We start from the raw sequence: 21,124 nt of genomic DNA, 5'->3' as shown, positions 1-21,124 counted from the left end.
GATCTCCCTGTGCTATGCTGCTGCTTCCCACTAGCTATCTATTTTACATTTGGTAGTGTATATATGTCGATGCTACTCTCACTTCGCCCCAGCTTCCCCCTCCCACCCCATGTCCTCAAGTCCATTCTCTGTGTCTGCGTCTTTATTCCTGCCCTGCAACTAGGTTCATCAGTACCTTTTTTTTTTTTTTTTTAGATTCCATATATATGCGTTAGCATATGGTATTTGTTTTTCTCTTTCTGACTTAACTTCACTCTGTATGACAGGATCTAGGTCCATCCACCTCACTACAAATAACTCAATTTCATTTCTTTTTATGACTGAGTAATATTCCATTGTATATATGTGCCACATCTTCTTTATCCATTCATCTGTCGATGGACATTTAGGTTGGTTCCATGTCCTGGCTATTGTAAATAACGCTGCAGTGAACATTGTGGTACATGTCTCTTTTTGAATTATGGTTTTCTCAGGTATATGCCCAGTAGTGGGATTGCTGGGTCATATGGTAGCTCTATTTTTAGTTTTTTAAGGAACTTCCATACTGTTTTCCATAGTGGTTGTATCAATTTACATTCAACAGTGCAGGAGGGTTCCCTTTTCAGCACACCCTTTCCAGTATTTATTGTTTGTAGAGTTTTTTGATGCTGGCCATTCTGACCGGTGTGAGGTGATACCTCATTGTAGTTTTGATTTGCATTTCTCTAATAATTAATGATGTTGAGCATCTTTTCATGTGCCTCTTGGTCATCCCCACATTTCTGTGGGGAATGGCATGAAGGGCAGGCAGGCAGGGCTCATTCTGACACTGGTGGGGACACTGTGGTTGGCGGGCGTCTGCTCTCCGTGCTGTGCACCCGGGGCTGGTGGCCTGTTGTCAGCAGAGGGGCAGGCTCTCCTGTGACATTGCTATCCCCTTCTGCCAGACTGCCAAGCAAGGCCAGAGCACGGGCTCCTTTGTGAAATGAAGAGCTTCTGAGAGTCCCTGTGAATGGTAACACCCCACAGGATCCCACTGCCCTCTTCTGTGTCTCTGTAGCTTGTTCCCTGCTCTGAGAAACTGCCCAGGTATTAGTCACCCCTCAGATGACACAGGTTCACTTCCTGACTGTCTCTCACTTCTGCCAGCACAGGCCTCCAAGCCACCTGGGAGCATTCACCCCTCACAGCTTTGTCCTAGAGTCCCACCTGGGCCTGAGCCCCTGAGGGCAGGGACAACCCCACCTTGCGTCCCCCATTCAGCAACAGCTGGTGTGTTCATTCTTTGTGTGACCTGGTGGTGCCAGGCCCAGTCCTGGTACATGGAGGCTAAGTGCCCAGCTGGGACGTGTGCTGGCTGTGAGGCATGGTGTGGCCGGGCAGGGCTGAGGGTGTGCAGGACCCTGACGTGTCAGCTGTCAAGTCAGCTGCCAGACCCCGAGACTGTGGGATGGCGAGGCATGGAAGGCTATGTGTGGAATGACACACCTTGAACTTTCCAGAAGTGCAGCTAGGTCAGGGGAGAGCCTGCTTTTCTTGTTCAGAGTGTCTAGAGAACCCCGTCTCCTCACTTAGTGGTCGGCCAGCAGCAGATCTCTCCTGCCTGTTGACACACCAGCACACACTTTACCATCAATGTCGTCCGTTTTGTTCTTGTCTCGTATTTCCGTGAGGGCGTTATACTGATTCTTTGTATTTGATGTGTATGTGGGTGTCGTGGGTTGAATGGTACTCCCCAGAAGGTACATCGGAACCCGTGAATGTGACCTCATTTGGAGAAAGGGTCTTTGCAGATCTCGTTAAGTTAAGGATCTCAAGATGGGATCATGCTGGGTAGAGTGGGCCCTGAATCCAATGACCAATGTCCTTTGAAGAGAAAGGGAGATGACGCACGGGGGAGAAGGCGGTATGAAGACGTGGGCAGAGCTGGAGGAACATGGCTGCCAGCCGAGACATCCCCTAGCCACCAGGAGCTGGACGAGGCAGGAAAGGTCCTCCTCTGGAGCCTCAGGAAGAATTCAGCCCTGCTGACACCTTGATTTCCAACTTCTGGCCTCCAGGTCTCTGAGAATATATTCCTGTTGTCTTAAGCCACCAGTTTATGGTAGTTAGAAATTGGCAGCCCTGGGACTTCCCTGGTGGTGCAATGGTTAAGAATCCACCTGCCAATGCAGGGGACACAGCTTCGATCCCTGGTCTGGGAAGATCCCACATGCCACGGAGCAACTAAGCCCACGAGCCACAACTACTGAGCCCACGTGCCACAGCTACTAAAGCCTGCGCACTCTAGGGCCTGCGTGCTGCAACTGCTGAAGGCTGAGTGCCCAGAAGCCGTGCTCCACAACAAGAGAAGCCACTGCAATTAGAAGCCAGTGCACCACAACAAATAGTAGCCCCCGCTCGCCGCAGCTAGAGAAAGCCCAAGCACAGCAACGAAGACCCAATGCAGCCAAAAAAAACCCCACCGAAATTTAAATTAAATTAAATTTAAAAAAGAAAAAAGAAATTGGCAGCCCCAGGGAACTAATACAATGAGTTTTGTTACTCAGGATAGTAAAAGGCGTCAACACATTTGATCCAAAAGGGTGAGGCCCGGGCTTCCCTGGTGGCGCAGTGGTTGAGAGTCCGCCTGTCGATGCAGGGGACACGGGTTCGTGCCCCGGTCCGGGGAGATCCCACACGCCGTGGAGCGGCTGGGCCCGTGAGCCATGGCTGCTGAGCCTGCGTGTCCGGAGCCTGTGCTCCGCAATGGGAAAGGCCATAACAGTGAGAGGCCCGCGTACCACAAAAAAAAAACAAAAGAAAAAAAAACCAAAAGGGTGAGGCCCACTGACGCTGGGGCTGCCTCTTGAAGCCTGGGCGGAGCAGGCTTGGGGTGCTGTCCGATCGCTGGCTCCTGTCCTCTGCAGGGCAGACCCCCCTGGCATCCCACAAGTGTGGCCCTCCCACCTTTTTTTTTTTTTTTGTGGTACGTGGGCCTCTCACTGTTGTGGCCTCTCCCGTTGCGGAGCACAGGCTCCAGACGCGCAGGCTCAGCGGCCATGGCTCACGGGCCCAGCCGCTCCACGGCATGTGGGATCTTCCTAGACCGGGGCACGAACCTGTGTCCCCTGCATCAGCAGGCGGACTCTCAACCACTGTGCCACCAGGGAAGCCCGCCCTCCCACCTTTATGGTGCCTCAACTCTCAGGTGTGCCATCCCCCACCTCGCGCTTGTCACCTTGCAAGGACGTGGGTGGGAACCTGACGTTTCAGAGTATGCAGCAGGAATGCTTCTCAGGTTTTTAGATCTTAATTTTTTTTTCAACAAGGAGGGAATATTTCTTTTTAAGTTTTTTGGTTGCTTTAAAAGAATTAACACACTTTACATTTTAGCAGTTTTAGGTTTTCTGCTCCACAGAAAATGGAGTAGACGGTACAGAGAGTTCCCATTACACAGTTTCCCGGCAGTGAACATCTTCCATTTGTTATAAAGGGTGAACCAATGTCGATACATTGTAACTAACTGAAGGCCATGGTTTACATTAGGGTTCACTCTTGGTGGTGTACCGTCTGTGGGTTTTGATAAATTCATGACATGTATCTACCATTGCAGTTTCGCTGCCCTAAAAATCCTCTTTGCCCCCCAAATTCATCACTTCCTCCCACTAGCACCTGGCAACCTCTGATCTTTTACTGTCTCCATCGTTTTGCTTTTTCAGAATGTCGTAGAGCTGGTTAGAATCATACAGTGTTGGGCCTTAAAAGTTCCTCCGTGTGTTTTTATGCTTTTCAAGGTTTTTATTTTATTTATTTATTATAAATGTATTTATTTTTATTTATTATTTTTGGCTGTGTTGGGTCTTCGTTGCTGCGCGCGGGCTTTCTCTAGTTGCAGCGAGCAGGGGCTACTGTTCGTTGTAGTGCACGGGCTTCTCATTGCGATGGCTTCTCTTGTTGTGGAGCATGGGCTCTAGGCACGCGGGCTCAGTAGTTGTGGCACACGGCTTAGTTGCTCCGCGGGCTTAGTTGCTTCCCGGACCAGGGCTTGAACCCGTGTCCCCTGCATTGGCAGGCAGATTCTTAACCACTGTACCACCAGGGAAGCCCCCTTTTCAAGGTTTTTAGTTGTAATTTTGAGGGGAGTGGAATTAGGTGCTTAGAAACTTGTAGAAAGCTGTTTTTTAAAAATGTTTTGAATCATGTAATCCTAATAAGTACCATAACAATATGAGTGAAGATTACGTGTATTATATCCAATACCACATCTGGAGACCCTCTGCTGGCGATCTTCAGAGATAAATAAGCCTTTCGTTGAACATTTTCTGGCTGGGCACACAGCGGTGCTGGTCAGGGTGCACTATGCAGTAGCACTTGGTGGACTGCTGCTCCCGAGTCCTTTCCTGCTGGGGACGCTTTGGGGGACCCGTGACTTCCGGTGTTTGACTGAGCATCCCTTTGGCCCCAGCTTGTAGGAGAGCTCCTAGGAGAAAGTTTTTATTTTTATCATTTTTAAAAAATTTTTTTGGGCTCAACACATGGTTTGTGGGATCTTAGTTCCCTGACTAGGGATTGAACCTGGGCCCTCGGCAGTGAAAGCACGTAGTCCTAACTACTGGACATCCAGGGAATTCCCCAGGAGAAAGTGGTGATTCTGAGAAGGGGGAAGGGCAGGGCGGTGAATGAGGGTTGTCGCTGACGTTCTGGGAATGAGAAGAAGGTTCCGGGTCCGAGAGTCTGAGCGAGGTGGAGGGTGGACTGGCAGAGGACCTGCTGCCCATGGGGACGAGCGCGTGTCAGAACTTCTAGAGGGGCGATGGGAAAGTCGCAGAGAGCAGGCGCCAGCGGAACGATAAGCATGGTCTCTGCTGTGCCTTCTCTGGCCCTCCCTTCTCCTCCAACTCTTGGCCTTAATAAGATGATGGAGAAATAGGTCTTTTGTTCAGACTCTTATCAGAAAGGTTAGAAAATCAAGAACAAAAGCCACTCTGTTTGGAGATCTGACTGTGAAAAACCCAGCAAGCACTTCCTGAACTTTGCCCCCCTTGCCAGCTAGAGCAGCAGGTTTAATGGAGCATATCTGGGAGTGGGTTAAACTCCTTCCGAGACAGTGATGTACCTTCAGGTGGACACACAGGTTTTGCAGAACCTCAGCATGATGAGCAAATAGAAGGCCGCTGGAAGCTGATGACCGGTCGGGACAGAGTCCCCAGCGCTCCAATTCCATGGAAAGGCTGTCTCCACGAGCGCGCCCTTCCTGGAGCTGGTGTGAGGAGCCGGGCCCTGGCCAGGCTGGCATCTAAGGGTAAGAGGAGGCTGGACACCGGCCACGGTCTGCCCGGCAGCTTGTTCCCCTTGGAGGAACCATGACCAGACAGCAAGGGCCCCAGGCAGGCCTGGGCGCCCTCGAGCCCCTCACTGATGGCCGTGAGCGTGGGCTTCCTTGCCCACCCGCTGGCCCAGCGTTTGTTAACCGGTGAGGAAACACAGCCAAGCTTTCTAATGTGCACTTTGATTTCCACATGAGCTTATCCTAACGTGTAATTTGTAATCATTTTTAAGCTGGCGGCATAGACGGTGGGCTGGCAAAGCGAGGTCCTGTCTGGCGGCACATGGGGGCTGCTGGGGTGCCTCTCTGAGCCCTCGGTGTTCCTCCAGTGGACCACGCTCACAGACAGTTTTCTGCCCTCTTAAAAGGCAGGTGTTCGCCCGCCTGCCCTAGAAAACTATCTGGCTTGCTGAAATTTATTCAGGACAGCCTGGACTTCAGGGGGTGAGCAGGTGGGTAGTGTCTGAAACGAGCTGGCCCCGTCCTCCCGGTCCCCTTGGCCCTCCCTGGGCCTTGCCCTGGGGTCCTCTTGGAGCCTCTGGGCCTCCTGCCCCTGGGGCTGCTCTGTGTGCTCCGGGGCCGGGCTTGCTTTAGGAATGAAGATGGAAGGTGAGCATGTCTGCTTGCGAGGTGTGGGCGCAGTCGGGTTTGCATGGCATCTGCTTCGTCTTGCATTGTGAGGAATTACTTCCACCCTGAACCGTCCTCCAGGCCCCAGGGAGGGTTCCGGCTGCAGCCCGGCCTCAGCAGCATGACTGCGGGTGAGGTCAACAGGCCTGAGCTCTGGGCCTCCCCCGGCACCGAGCTGGCCGGCGCTTCTGCGCACCCCGCTGCCTGCGAGGACCTGGGGCCACACTGGCCAGAGGAGCCTCTGCTGGAAGTGGTGGTGGTTGGCTGTCTAAACGCTGACCTCAAGGTTCACGTTCTGTCCCCTACAGGAAGCCATCTCTGAGGCCCCCAGTCCAAGTCCAAGACCCGCCTGCTTCCGGGTCGAGGGCGAACAGAGGGGAGGGGAGGGCTCCGGGCAACTGTCCCTCAGCCCAGGAGCAGCGGGCCCAGCCTCGCACATGGTGGAGCCTGCCTGGCTCGGACAGTGTCCCTACCTGCAGGCTGAGCCCAGAGCCACCTGCTTGGTGGTGAGGAGAAGGAGAGTGGAGGCCTCTTGAAGGGATTTCCTGATTTCAGATTTTGAAATGAACGCTCTTTGTGAATGACTTAGTTGCCTGAGATTCCAAGGAATATCAGGTTTTCCCTTGGAAATAAGGAGCGGCATGGAATGCGTGCAGTAGGTACCTCGGGTGCCTTCCCTGCTTCATCCTGTCCTATGTGCAGGAGACAGAGGTTGCACCACCTATGACACGTGAGCCCCCGGCTTTCAGGCTCTGTTCTCGTACCCGCCTGTGTGATCTCTAAGTCTTGAGTGGTTACGACCTCTTGAGATCAGCATTGCAGCCCCTGATCTACAAATGAGGCAGCACAGCTCGGATGCTCGAGAGCCCGGGCTGGGATCACACGGCTGCTGGACGGCAGACCGAGGATGGGCCCTGGGTCTCCATCGGGCGCAGGTGCGGAGACAGCCGTCAGGGACCCTCTAGCCCGCCCCCCCCATCTTGTGACACCAGAGCCCGAGGACAAAGTGCACCGTCTCCAGTTGCTTCTCTGAATTCTTACTTGTTTGCAAATTGTTAACCTCAGACTCTTTCGAGCATGAAAGGATGGCTACTTCTCCTAACCAATGAAATTGCACTTCAGTTAAAGCTGAGATTGTACATTGAAAATGGCCTGTTTAATGGTTCTTCAGTTTTAAGTTCATTTGGACAATCCACAAATATCTACTGTCTGCTGTACGCCCAGCCCTGTGCTCGGTACTGGGTCCACAAGAGTAAAAAAACAAAGATGTGTTTAGTGGGAAAGTAGACCTTTTTAAAATTAATTAATTAGTTTATTTTTGGCTGTGTTGGGTCTTTGTTGCTGCATGCGGGCTTTCTCTAGTTGCAGAGAGCAGGGGCTATACTCCTCGTTGCAGTGTGCGGGCTTTTCATTGAGGTGGCTTCTCTTTGTTGCAGAGCACAGGAGGGCTCTAGGCGCACGGGCTTCAGTAGTTGTGGCATGTGGCCTCAGTAGCTGTGGCCCATGGGCTCTAGAACGCAGGCTCAGTAGTTGTGGCACATGGGCTTAGCTGCTCTGTGGCATGTGGGATCTTCCCGGACCAGGGATCGAACCTGCGTCCCTTGCATTGGCAGGCGGATTCTTAACCACTGCGCCACCAGGGAAGTCCGGGAAAGTAGACATTTAACCAGAAAACATAATTGGTCAAATAATTGATGAATTCGTATTTTGAGGTTAGACCACGTAATTGAATTTCAAAGCAATAGGTTGCACATACAGAGCAGATATTGATGGGGACTTTTTAAAAGGCATAGTCTTACACTATTGAACATTAGTTCCTGGGGTAGAATTCATTCCAGTGCTGGAAAGCCACAAAACGGGCTGTTCTGGCATGTATCCTGTGATGTTGGGATACTTTGTGTCCATTTTAGGCATATTTCTATAACTAAGTTTAAAAATCCCTCCAGTCATTTTTTTCTGCTCTTGAACATGTGCCTATTTTTCATTTTTGAAAATACTGAAGTGTTTTGTAACCTACTGTTTCTGCTTAGAAGTACAGGAGGAACATCTCCCACGTGCAAGCTCCCCCTCCACGGGGTCCTTTCCCGGGCCCCGGGACTGACTCTTGGCTCTCTCTCCTAGGCCAACGAGGTGACAGACAGCGCATACATGGGCTCCGAGAGCACCTACAGTGAGTGTGAGACCTTCACGGATGAGGACACAGGCACCCTGGTGCCCCCCGAATGCCTGGACGCCACGGAGGAGCCCGGCCACGGCGCCCTGCTGCTGCTCCCGGGCAGGTCTGTTCCTATCTACATGGCCCAGGGCTGATGGCAGATGGGTTCATGGTGGGGTTCATGTCAGGTGATCCAGAGGGGAGTGTGAGCCTGCGGAGGGCTGTGGTCCTGGGAAGAGCCTGCGCCCAGCTGACCGTGCAGCCTCCGTCAGAAGGTGCTCCTCTGTACAGATAGGAATCCTAGGAGAAAACATTTGCTTGGTCTTTTGGATTTTGTCATCACAATTCTTATGACCCAGGGTGAGACACATTTCAAACGTCTTCATCTTTATGGCACCCTGACTCCATGCGTTTGAGGACAGTGAGGGGGAAGGGCCGGATCAGAGAGGCCAGGTGCCAGGTGGCCCATGTGGGCCCAGGTGACGGCTGGCGGTTCTGCCCTGGGCTCCCCGGGAGGCCTTGAAACTGGAATTTTGCTTATTTTATTTCGTTTTGTTTCTTGTTTGGCCCCTGCAGAGCTTGTGTTTTTCCTCCCTAATTGAAGATGGCATGCCTATCCCAAGCGCCAGCCCTCCCGCCGCCCCCCCTCCCAGCTCCTTCCCTGGTACCCTGGCTCCTGGTTTGTTCCTCACTCAAGGGTCATCACACAGTGTGTATCCTTTCTCCACCTGGCTTCTCCCACTTGGTATCGTGGCTGTGAGGTTTATCCGTGTCTGTGTGCACCGTTGTGAGTGGTTTATTCTGGTTATTATTGAGTGTTCCATTAAGAAGCCCACAGCTTCTTAATTTCCTGTCAGTGGGCATTGGGGCATTGGGTTTGCTCACAGTTTGGGTTTCATGAATAAAGCTGCTGCCTGACGTCTTTTGGTGGCCGGGTTTGTTCCTCGGTGGCGTAGGGCGCACCTGGGGCACAGGCTCCTCTGTAGGGGTTACTGCAGGTCAGACACTTACAGGTGGGGTTTGGTAGCTCCCTGCCTGCCAGCCGCCTGCGGGTTCCAGCTGCTCTCCATTCTCGCAGTGCCTGGCATCCTCCGCTTCTTCACGCCTGTTGTCTGAGGGCGCGCAGAGCAGGTGGTCCTCACTTGGGTTTCCCAGGTGCCTGACGGGGGCAGTGCCTTTCTTGCACTGGCTGCCCATGTGGAGACCCTCTCCTGTGCAGTGCCTGTTCCAGGCTTTCGCCCCTTTGTTGATTGCAGGACTCTGAAAGCTCTTCCGTAAAGGCCAGATAGTAAACAGGCTCGTGGCCCGATGGTCCCAGCACTGCTTCTCAGCTCTGCGTTGACTGCCTCTGCAGATACAGGCGGTGGGTGGATCTGGCCTCCCCGGGTCCCGTGGGCCGTCTTTTCCTCTGTCTTCAATTGTGGGAGCTCTTCCTCTGTCTCAGGGGACTCCTTTGTCCCGGGTGTGTTGCAGGCATCTTTTTCCCCCTCTGCAGGTCATCTTCTCACTTCCCTGGGGTGTCTGAGAACAGACGTTTTAAATTCTACTGTAGTCCAGTGTATCTGTTTGTCTTTTGTGGTTGGCACGTCTGTGTTCTGCTTCAGAGGTCTCTGCTTACTCCACATCACTGTGACGTTTACTTCTGCTTTTCTTTAACAGCTTTATTGTTTTGCCTTTGTTTTCAGATCTTTCATCTCCCCGTAAGGGAGTTTTTGTGCATGGTGTGAGGCAGGGGTCATTTTTCCTGTATAGATGTCCATTGGCTCAGGCTCGGTTTTGAAGCTCCCTCCTTCCTCATTGCCCCACAAGGTGGCCGAGTGCATGGGCTGTGCCGGACGCCCTGCTTGGCCCTGTGTGCCCTGTGCAGGCCAGCATCGCTCAGTCCTTCTGCTCCAGGCTTGTCGCCCGCTGGTCCTGCCGTTCGGCCATGTGCACCCTCCAGCCTCGCTCTACAAGGCTGCGTTGGCGCCTTTGGCCTTCACATTTCCATGTGGATTTTATATAGATTCAGCTTGTTAGTCTCTGGAAAAAAGTACCTGCTGGGATTTGGGTTGGGATTTTGCTGGATCTGTAGATTATTTGGGCAGAACCAACATCTTGTCCCTATGGGTCTCCCAGTCTTTGAACATAGTTTATTGCTCCATTTATTGGGGTCTTTCCTTGATTGCTGCGGTGTGGGGTGACCGTCTGGTAGGGAAGGGGGCGTCGTGCGTGTGCGTTTGGCCATTGGGCTCTGTTGGGACTGGAGGAACACCTTCCAGGGCCACCAGGGGCCAAGCCCAGCGTGTGGAGATGGGAGCCCAGAGTGGCTTGCAGTGACCAAGGAGGGAGGTGTGAGGGTAGAATACGTGGGGCTGGAGTTGCCACGTTTGCTGTAGCTTCCTGATCAGTACTTCTTTTTTTTTTTTTTTAAAGAATTTATTTATTTATTTATTGGCTGCATTGGGTCTTCGTTGCTGCGTGCGGGCTTTCTCTAGTTGTGGTGAGCGGAGGCTACTCTTCGTTGCGGTGCGCGGGCTTCTCATCGCGGTGGCTTCTCTTGTCACAGAGCACGGGCCCTAGGCGCACGGGCTTCAGTAGCTGTGGCTCAAAGGCTCTAGAGTGCAGGCTCAGTAGTTGGGGCGCATGGGCTTAGTTGCTCCGTGGCACGTGGGATCTTCCCGGACCAGGGCTTGAACCCATGTCCCCTGCATTGGCAGGCGGATTCTTAACCATTGTGCCACCAGGGAAGCCCCTGATCAGTATTTTTTAAGGTAATAGGTAAGTTCTTTTAAATTTCTTTAAATATTTATTTGGTTGCACTGGATCTTAGTTGTGGCTTGCGGGCTCCTTAGTTGTGGCTCGTGGGGTCCTTAGTTGTGGCATGTGGACTCTTAGTTGTGGCATGCATGTGGGATCTAGTTCCCTGACCAGGGATTGAACCTGGGCCCCCCGTATTGGGAGCGTGGAATCTTAACCACTGCACGACCAGGGAAGTCCCTAAGTTCTTTAAATTCAATTTGGGTCAAGTAATCGAAGTTGAAGTGTCAAATCTGGGAAACCATTATGAGGTCTTAGTTTTTCTCTGGAAGTTTCTAGGCTCTGGGCTGTTTTGCTGCTTAAGCAGTGACTTGCCCTCAGGATTCGTTGAAGTCACGTTGGTGTCAAATGAGAAAATCTTGAATTGCCACGAGGTTGCCGATTATAATCTAAAGTCACCCGTTTTCTGTCGATGCGGTGCGTGACGGCTGCGTGGTCTGCCCCGGGTCCCCAGCACCAAGTGCACATCCCCTCTGACATGAGGACAGGCGCTGGGCTCCTCGCCGCCCACGGGCGTCCACGTCCGGCCCATGGAGGCTGTGCATGCTCCCTCTCACTTCGGGGGCAGCTTCCTCTCCCGGGGTCTGGGCACGTGGATCCACGAAGCAGCTCATCTACAGAAACAGGAAGTAGCTTAGTGTGAAATGGTGTCTGTCGGAAGGAATCATTTCTTCCTGTCTCTGTGTGAGAAGGTGAGGGCTGGTAGCAGGCGGGAGGCAGTCAGACTCGGACACGCTCTTCAGAGAGCAGTCGGACGTCCCGAGACCATTGGGGTCAGGTGCCTCGGGGAGCTTGCGCTGCGTGTCGTGCGACTGTGGGTCTGGGCAGCGGACAGAGACTGGCCCCTCCTGACTACCAGGCCTGCCCCTCTGAGGGGGCAGCTCCTGCGCCTGCTCACAGGATCTCGGGGGGTGGGGGGGTCTGTGGTGAGGTGGTGGCCCGGCCCCGGGGTGGGGAGCACCTGCCGTGTGCCCGGGTTGCAGCAAACACCAGATTCGAAAGCTTATTATGACACAAGGACATAGATAATATAAAGATCTTGTTTTGGAAGTGATGATTTTGGGTATGTTGGGCCAAGTGAAGTACATTGTTAAAGTCAGTTTCACCTGTGCATTTACCTTCCCTAGCGCGGCTGTTAGGACACGAACTCACACGTGTGGTCACTGCACGTTTCTGCTGGAGGCTCAGGTCACGCCCGCGGCTCTGGGGGTGCCCGCAGCCCATGTCGGCAGCTGACACTCGTTTGCCTCTGCAGGTCCCACCTGCACAGCCAGTCGGTCGTCACGGTGATAGGAGGCGAGGAACATTTCGAGGACTATGGTGAGGGCAGTGAGGCGGAGCTGTCCCCAGAGACCCTCTGCAACGGGGAGCACGGCTGCAGAGACCCCATCTTCCTCACCCCCAGGTAAGAGCCCTGCACCAGGGCCCTGTCTCTTCACGTTCTGTTAAGGGGGAGGGTCTCCTTTTGGTTCACAGAGAACTTGTTTTATTCACTGTAATATAATTGAACAATGCCACAGTCAAAACTTTAAGATTTCTATCCGGATAACAGTTGGCTGTGGTTCCTCTCATCGGTTATGGTCCCAGTCACTCCCCGTTTATGCGGCCTCAGCCGAGTCCCAGGGCACAGAGCTGGGGTTGGGAAACTCGGCTTTACGGGTTTCACAGTGCTGTTTGTGGATCACATTGTGGTTTGCATTGAGCTTGAGGGAGGCTGTGTGTGTGAGAGAGAGTGTGTGAGTGTGTGTGTGTGAGAGTGTGAGTGTGTGAGAGAGTGTGTGTGTGTGAGTGTTGAAACCCTGCTCAGCAATCTCAGTCTTACTGTGCAGGTGGACCTCGTCCGTCACTTCCCTTTGTGTTTTTTACTCACTGAAGGCCTGTGGAAGCCCTGCATCATTTTTCCAAAGCCATTGCTTGCACCGTGTCTCTGTGTCACATTATGGTAATTCTAACAATATTTCAGACTCTCAGTATAATTGTTTGTTGTGGGAATCTGTGATCAGCAATCCTTGATGTGACTGTTGCAAAAGGATTACAGGGCTTCCCTGGTGGCACAGTGGTTAAGAATCCACCTGCCAGTGCAGGGGACACGGGTTCAAGCCCTGGTCCGGGAAGATCCCACATGCCGCGAAGCAACTAAGCCCGTGTGCCACAACTACTGAGCCTGCGCTCTAGAGCCCACGAGCCACAACTGCTGAAGCCTGTGTGCCTAGAGCCCGTGCTCTGCAACAAGAGAAGCCACCACAACTAGAGAAAGCCCACGCACAGCAACAAAGACCCAATGCAGCCAAAAATAAATAAATAAATTTAAAAAAAAAATAGAAGGAGCTCCTCTCCCCAACAGGGAGCAGCCTTCTACTTAGGAAAAAAAAAGGATTACAGCTCCCTGAAGGCCTAGATGCTGGTGAGCATTTTTTAGGAATAAAGTATTTTTTAGTTAAGATATGCATGCACATGGGTTTTTTCTTTTCTTTTTCAATTTTTAATATTTTAATTTTTTGGCTGTGCCGTGTGGCTTGCGGGATCTTAGTTCCCTGACCATAGGGCGAACTCGTGTCCCCTGCAGTGGAAGCGCAGAGTCCTAACCACCAGGGAATTCCCTACGTTGTTTTTTTAGATGTGATACTTTTACACACTTATTGGACTACGGTACAGTGTAAACGTCACTTTTACATGCACTGGAAACCAAAAACTTCGCATAACTCACTTTATTGCACCACTCACTTTATTACGACGGGCTGCAGGTGACCCCGCAGTATCTCCAAGGTCTGATTGCACGGTGTTATCATCTGTGGTGTCCTCGGACCTTATTCCTCTTGCTGAAAGTTTGTGCCCTTCGACTGGCCTCTGAGGGAGGTTTAACATCACAAATGGCTCTTCGGATTCATTTTCTTATAATCACCTGACATCCCCAAACTCTCTGGAAAATTCTGGCTTTGAATAAACTCAACTGTGGCATCTAAAGGGCAGGACCTTCGCTCATGGAGCTGGCTCCTGCCCAGCTCTCCTGCCTCTTCGGGCTGCAGGAGGCCCTGGGAGAAAGCACCCACCCTTGTATCCAGGTCAGGGAATGTGCCGGCCCCTCGGGGAGACCCTGGCCTGGTTGGACAGCCTGCACATGTTAGTCACCTCTCCCTTCTGCCCCCAGTTCTGGAAATTCTCCAGCTGTGCCAACAGCAGAGGCCAAGGGCCTGGGCGGGGGCCAAGCCAGCAGGGCTGCCTGACGTGCTCCAAGTGGTGCTGCCCCGAGGGCCAGGCTGTGGCCCCGCGGGGCGTGTGTCTCCCCATTTTGGTGATCTCTCCATTTGTTCCGTGTGTCCATCCCTTATCCCTTGTCCGCAGGGTTACTTCTGCGCTACGATTGATGTCTAACTTTAACTTTTCTGTAGCCTGGGGTCCTAATGCCCACAAGACGTGGCTGCCGTTACCACTGCCCTGAAAGCCCACTGAGATTAGGTCGTGGCGCGGCTGACGGAATTATGAGTTTTTAACGAAAGTCATCCACCCATAGTTCTTGGTTCTGGTGGTTCTTAAGACAGTTACTGACAGGGTTACAGAACAGAAAGTAAGACGCCCCCTGGCCGTGTGCGTTGCTCTCACGCTGATGGGTTTCTGACAAAGGAGGATGCAGTGTGTCCAGTCATTTACTTCTTGGCAAAGCAGGGTTCTTCTTTTACAACGAGCCGCGGGGCTGCGCCTGTGTCTTCTGAGAGCCTGACCAGGAAGGTGCCCCCAGCCGCTGCGCCGGGTGTTGCAGGTCCCGGAGGTGGTGCTGAGGGTGACAGAGGCCTCCGCGGCATCCGCCTGACAGCTCACCCTGTCAAGCCACCCGATCCTTGCTCTCTCCTGAAGCCGCACCTCTCGTCCCTCCAGCGCTGACCCGCTTGCCGCCAAGCTGCACAGCATCCTCACAGATGAGGCTTTTGAGTTTTACTGTAGCCAGTGCCACAAACAAATCAACCGCCTTGAAGATCTTTCTGCTCGCCTGAACGATCTTGAAAAGAATAGGTAACCTATGCGGTGCCTGGCCTGCTCTCTGTCCCGGGGGAGGCAGACTCCGCCTGCCCGCAGCCGCCCCCACTGCCCTGGCCCAGGTGCCACTCCCTATGCCTGGCCCACTCCGGGGGCTTCCTCCAGAGGCCAGGCAGACGTGCGGACAGCGGACTCTTCGGCCCCTGCCCTGCATGTGCTGTTCCTGGTCTGGTGCCCTGTGTGCATGCCACGGTCCAGTCCCCTGCCTCTGCCCTGCCTGAAGACAGCCAGCATGTGGGAGAAAGTCTGCTTTTAGAAAGATGTGCTTTCTCCGTTTTACTGAAAGATGTTTGAAGTTGAGAGTCACAAGAAGTAGCACTGGGAAATCTAAAGTGAGAGTAGGTCTTCAGTGCAGACTTGTGAGCAGCTTTCAGGGGCGTCAGTTTGAATTGGGGTGAGCCCTGCCCTGAGCTGGTCTCTGGGAGGCTGTGCAGCCTCCGTCAGCGGCAGGGTCACTGGCTGCTCTGTCCCCGGAACGGGCCGCTGGGCCCAGCATGCCTGCTGCTCTTCGCCTCTCCCTCTCCTCATCTCCTGGTTCCCTCTCCGCCCCCTGTACCCACCCCTAGTCAGAGTCCCAGGAGGAGGCACCTGGCTCCTCACAGCCTCACAGGCTCCAGATGCAGGAAACATTTTGGGTGTTTTGCACATGCTGACGTGTCCGTTAGGCAGATTGCTGATTAGCTTGTTGTGTGGAGGAGAGATGGGCCCTCGTGCGGCGCACCCCACAGCCCCAGCCCAGCGGAGGGAGTGAGGGACTGCCAGGCGCTCCCGTGCGGGCAGCAAGGAAGGGGTGGGACGTGCCGACCAGTGCTGTGGGCTCCCATGCAACTTCCTGGAGGCAGGGGCCTTGGACTGGTGGGAGTTGCATGGAAGGTGAACCATCCTAATGGTTTTGGCACGTACGCTTCCTCCTGGGCCTGCCGTCTGCCCTTGGGGCTTGGCCTCGGCCGCTCAGTCTGCCTGGTGGGCCCTGCAACCGGCAGCCAATAGTGTCCTGGTGCTGGTTCAGCCCTTCCTCCTGCACTTGTGTAGCTCAGAGCTTGGGCCGGGGTCCAGCCAGCACCTGGTCAGGTGAGGGATAGGGCCGATCGGCAGCTTCAGAGGGGAGCTGGGGGTGCCAGCAGTGCTGAGGAGAACTGGAGGTGCTCTTTGAGGAGCTTCTAGGGAGACCAGGGATTCCAGAGACCCGCCAGCCTCCCTTTACCCCTCGTGTTCAGCCCAGTGCTCAGCGCTCCAGGATGGCCGCTCAGCCTGGCGGGGATGGTCTTTTGTCCTTCCCGAGCAGGGACCTGCCTTCCCCGTATCTCAGCTCTCACCCTCCGAAGGTACTTGATGTGGAAGTGATCTTTTCCCACGTTGAGGACCTGCCCCAGGGTGGCCACAGTCGCCTCTGCTAGGCTTTGTGGGGCAGAGAACAGACTGGGACGTGGCCGAGTCCAGCCAGCAAGTCCAGGGGGTCTCACATCCAGTTTCAGCCACCTGTTCCCTAAGACAGGCACTAACAAGGGGGTTAATATGCCATCAGAACCCTCGTTATAATCAGTCAGGAACTTTCCCCTACACACTCACTTAAGGAGATGTGAATCTTACCCATTGGTTTCCATGGAATTGCCTCAAAATAAACGTATTTGGTCATGCTTTGTGGTTGGTGAAAGGTGATTTAGTCCAAACCATATTCAGACAGCAGCTTTGACGTCTGATATAATTTCTACCCATTGAACCTCAGAACATACATATTTTCCACATACCTGGGAGCCTCTGTAAAACGGTTCATTTTGTAGAAACTGAGAAGTCTGCTTTACCCAGAGGTGCAAGTGATGCCAGCCCCTGAAGGGGGACAGTACATTGGACAGTGGTCTGTCCATTCCTGTTGCTTCAGGATGAAATTAGACTTGTGTTAAAATGTACAGCATCAGTCAGGGCCCAGTCAGAAGAGGGGACCACACAGTAACTTGAATAGGAAAGTTTAATAGAGAGTGACCATTGTAACTGGGGATTGGAGTAACGTGGCATTGGCTGGGAGGAGGGCTCAGGAGGAGACGGGGCAGCAGCTGTGAGGGAGGAGCAGCGGCTCACGCCACCGGCTGCAGAGGGCGTAGCCTCACCTTCTAAAACTTGCAGAAGTCTGCCCTCTGGCTGCCAGGAAAGCTGTTTGCTGGGAGGGGTCTCACCAGAGGGACTTCCACCACGGAACTGCCTGGGAGGTGTCAGGTGCAGCCGCCCAGGTGGGATTCGGGAGTGTGGGGATCAGGGCCCAAGTTCAAACCCTGGTGCTGCCCAGGCAGCAGGGGCACCTGGAAGCAGGCCCTTTCCTGGGTCCCTGTCGAGCACCCTCTGCCGACGCAGCATCACAGGGGCCAGGAGCTGGTAGGCAGGACGAGCCCAGAGCGGAGAGGCAGTGCATTGGTAATGGGTACAGTTGCTGGTGATGGGAACAGCGTGTCTCCCCAGACAGGGTTTCTTGCCCCAGCCTGAGGGGGTCACAGTAACTGATGGGTGTGTGTCTGTCTGGCCATGACGCTATTCTTGTTCTCATAGGTTGAAGCTAATAGCTTAGCAGTTAAATTGGGAAGCAAACGAGGGGTACGGTAAGCTTGGCCCTTTTGCCACTGCAGGTGATCACGTCAGGCAGGCGACATGGGGCTGACTTTCCTGTCCTGAAACGGCGGCAGGAAAGCTTTGCAAGTCTCTGCGCAGCTGGGCTGGTAGAGGTTGAAATGTCAGTGCCAGAGTTAAAACCGACAACAGAGCTTTCCTGTACACACAGGCCCGTGTCACACCTTGTGTGGAGCCTCTGACGGCCGAGCCTTTGGAGGGCAGTGTGGCTCCAAAATCACTTGGGACGTGCTGTTGGCCGATGGCTCGAACCCAGCATGGCCACCTGTGGGTCCAGGCGCTGGGGCCAGCCCCTGAACCGAGGCCCGGTTGTGACACCATCTGAAACTTCCTTGAGGGCTGGGACTAGGTGACAGGCCCCTGAGATTGTCCCCGTGCCCCTGAATGTTTTGCTGAGCGAGCCTTTCCGTGCATGGAGCTGGCCTCGGGAGCGGGTGCTGCATGCCTGCGGACGCGCCCCCGCCCCATATCTCTTTCGCCTGAGTTTCCTGCTTCCTCTCCATCCTCCCTGTCTGTTCTCTGACACCGTTTTCCTGTTTGTTTTGATTTCTGCAGTCCATCGAAGCGGCTCTCCAGCAAGAAGGTGGCAAGGTAGGAACCCTGGGTGCCCACTGAGGTGCTCTTCTGAAATGTGTCACTGGTCACAGTGCTTTAAAAACTTGTTTAGAAGATACTATTTTCAAGGTATTTTTTTAAAAACTTCTGAAAGTACTTCTCATGGTTTGGGATTGAAAATAGTTTGAGGGGACGGGTTGTAAAAAGAATTTCCAAAGCAGTAGATTTGGACCTGTGTTTGTGGCTGGGGGTCCGTGGTGGAAACTTTTGTCCTTCCTCCTGTTCAGTTGAGTCTTTCCCATGTGAGGGCTGTAGGCTAACCTGGTGGGGAGGGTCAGCGGGGCCCTGATGCCACAGCCCAGGTCTGGGTCCACCTCCTTCAAGGGCTGTGTCCTTTCCACCCCTGCTGGCTCCCCAAGGTGAGGAGGAGGTGGGGGAGCTCCTAAAGAACAAGCGTTGGTGACCACTTCTTCATTTTTCAATTTTGGGAGCTGCCCACTGGCTTCCTGCAGTGAGAGGTAACAGCACATGCGTTCACCCCTCCTGCCAGGCCTGCTCTAGGCTTGTAAGATGCCAGCATTCTTCACAGGAAGCCATGTGATGTGTTACTGGATTTCCTTTCTAAGATGAGTTGTTGCTTCTCCTGGAAGCAGTGATTGCCTTTATGTTTTTATTTGCGTCGTCTTCTGCCTCCACTGCCTGGCCCTGCTGCTGCCTGGATGGTTACCCCAGAGCCCTAACCCTCTCCGCCTATGCTGTGTGGGCTGCACGGCTGCAGCCCCGCATGTCTCCCTGATGCCGGGTCCTGGTGTCTGTTTCAGGTGTTGGATCATCTCGCCCCCTGAGCCCCTTCTTCCTTTTTTTAATCTCCATTTTCTATCTAGCACGTCTTCTGGTAGCTTCTTGAGAAAAGACGTGCCCAGGAAATAAATTTTCGAGCCCTTGTTGGACATTTTACTCCTGTGGTTTGGCTTGGGGTGGAATTCTAGATCAGAAGTGGTTTCCGTTTAGCCATTTTGTAGGCGTTGCTCATTATCCTCTAGTCCTGGTGCTGCTGCAGGACAGTCTAGTGCTTGCTGGTTTTTCTTTGTGACTGCTTTTCCCTTCTGGAAGCTTTTAAAGGTGTTCTCCCTGTCCCTGAAGCTCAGACATTTCAGGACGAATCTTGTGCGTCCTTTCCACCGTTAATTACGCTGGGTGGAGTGAGAGGCGTGGTTCCAGTCTGGAAGTGCCTGCCCTGAGCTCTGCGGGCATCTCTGGAGCGCGATCCAATCCGCAGAGCCCTCCACCCCACCTCCTGGTCCTGGAGCTCCTACCCCCGGAGCCCCTGCCCCCAGAGCCCCTGCCCCCGGAGCCCCTGAAGGCGGCCTCTCTGCTCTGGCTCCCCCACCCTTCTCTGAGCTCTGTCTCTCTTGCTAGAGGTCTCACTCTGAGTGGGGTCCTGCCTGGCTGCCGACCTTCAGGTAGTTCATAGGCTGTGGTGCAGCCCGTTTGGAGGCCTACAGTCCTGAGTTGGGTGCCTGGTGGGGGCCGCCCCTCCCCCATCTGAGCTCCTCCCTTGCTGCCCCTCAGGTGCCAGCCGCCTGGGCTCTCCTCCAGCGTCCAGCGCCCTGGACATCTCATCTCTGGCCCTGTCTACCCTTCTGCTTCTGTCCCTGAGGATGTAAAACACTTGTTTTTCTTTTCCTATCATGTTAAGGGCTGAGGGTCCAGGGGAAGCAGAGGTGAATCCAAAGGCCCACCCTCCTCACTTGCTCTCTCCATCACCTGGGTCTTGGGAGCGTCCTAGTAATCCCAGACCATGCTTTGATCATAGTTTCAGCATTCCCTTCTCGCTCCACCTTTTACCCAAACAGCCTGCAGCTGGTGAGACTAAGGAAGCTGACTTGCCCTCCCAGCTCCCACACCAGGCACGTGGATGGACCTGGAGCCACCAGGGCCCGGCTCCTCGGCTTTTGGCCTCTGTGGCTGCTGCTCTGAGAATTCATCTTCCTTTGCAGATACCCTTTGGTATAAAAAAGGCCAGCCTGCAGGTGTTTGTTGTTTACAAACAGGCGTCGTCTGCAGTCGGTGCACACACACACACACACACACACACACGTGCACTTTGAATCTGCTGCTCTTCTGCCCTTAGAACTGCCACCAGCCTTCCAAGGAAACTCAAAATGCTTGCTGTCATTTCACTCTTGTGGCATCGTTTCAGCCCAGGCCTCTGACCTGGCTGTGTGCTCGCCTGGGTGCAGATGGCTCTGGGATCGGTGTGCCTGGGGACCTCACAGGGCGACAGCAGGTCTGGGGTCGGGTGACATTTAGGGTGCAGTCCCGTCCACCGGCCAGGCTTGACCTGACTCCCTTTGGGGTGGATCAGGCATCCCCCCCCTTCCCCTGGTAGGTCTCCTGAGCCAGGATGGGCTTAAATAAACAAGCTCCCCACCCACCATGGGAGGAACTTTGGCTTTACCCTAAGGTGGCTACATGCTGTGGCCACACACCCTAACCCCAGATTCAGCCCTTGGAAAATGCCTGAACCCCTGGTCTGAGATCAGGATCGGGTGTCAGCCCCCAGGCTTTGGACCCTCCTCAGGGTGGTCTCTGGGTCTGGGGTGGGCAGCTTCCTGCCCCAGGAGTGGCGTCAGGAGCTCATGTTTAGGTCAAGGTCATGGATGTTAAGAGGAGTGATTAGATGGCAACTTGATGGCCTGTCCTCCCCTGGCCCTTGGGATTCAGCGCCCTCGGGGAATTGAGTGAAATCCACAGAAATGCCCGGATACGTACCCCCCAGGGCACAGTTGGGGATTGTGGTCTACAGGGATAAAGATGCCCTTCCTTTTTGTTCCCCTGAGAATGTTTCTGGAAAAGAAATGTAAGGAATGCGCAAGCTCAGTCAGTGCTGAAAAGGAAATAGAACTTCATATGTTTGGTAAAGAGACTGTACTTTTTTTTTTTTTTTTTTTTTGGCCATGTGGCACAGCATGCGGGATCTTATTTCCCCAACCTGGGAACGAACCCGGGCCTGCTGCAATGGAAGCACAGAGTCCTAACCACTGGAC

The 21,124-nt window shown here is 53.8% G+C and overlaps 1 protein-coding gene across 4 annotated transcripts in view; it reads left to right on the top strand.

The window, feature by feature from the left end:
• RAB11FIP3 (RAB11 family interacting protein 3) overlaps positions 1–21,124 on the top strand; it is a 79,513-nt gene that overhangs the window by 48,762 nt on the left and 9,627 nt on the right. For 2 of the 4 annotated variants that reach the window (XM_070043741.1, XM_030872333.3), the window contains exons 4-6: positions 8,039–8,196; positions 12,127–12,276; positions 18,075–18,110. In XM_070043741.1, coding sequence (XP_069899842.1) covers positions 8,039–8,196; positions 12,127–12,276; positions 18,075–18,110 — 344 coding nt within the window. Of the gene's footprint in view, positions 1–8,038; positions 8,197–12,126; positions 12,277–14,723; positions 14,880–18,074; positions 18,111–21,124 lie in introns of all 4 variants that reach the window. The other 2 variants (XM_030872332.2, XM_060285484.2) reach the window with 2 other exon arrangements.

This window comes from Globicephala melas, chromosome 15, assembly GCF_963455315.2.
Source record: "Globicephala melas chromosome 15, mGloMel1.2, whole genome shotgun sequence".
Classification (NCBI taxonomy): Eukaryota; Metazoa; Chordata; class Mammalia; order Artiodactyla; family Delphinidae; genus Globicephala; species Globicephala melas.
Note: the sequence above shows the minus strand (reverse complement) of the source record. Positions and strands in the feature narration are given on the sequence as shown.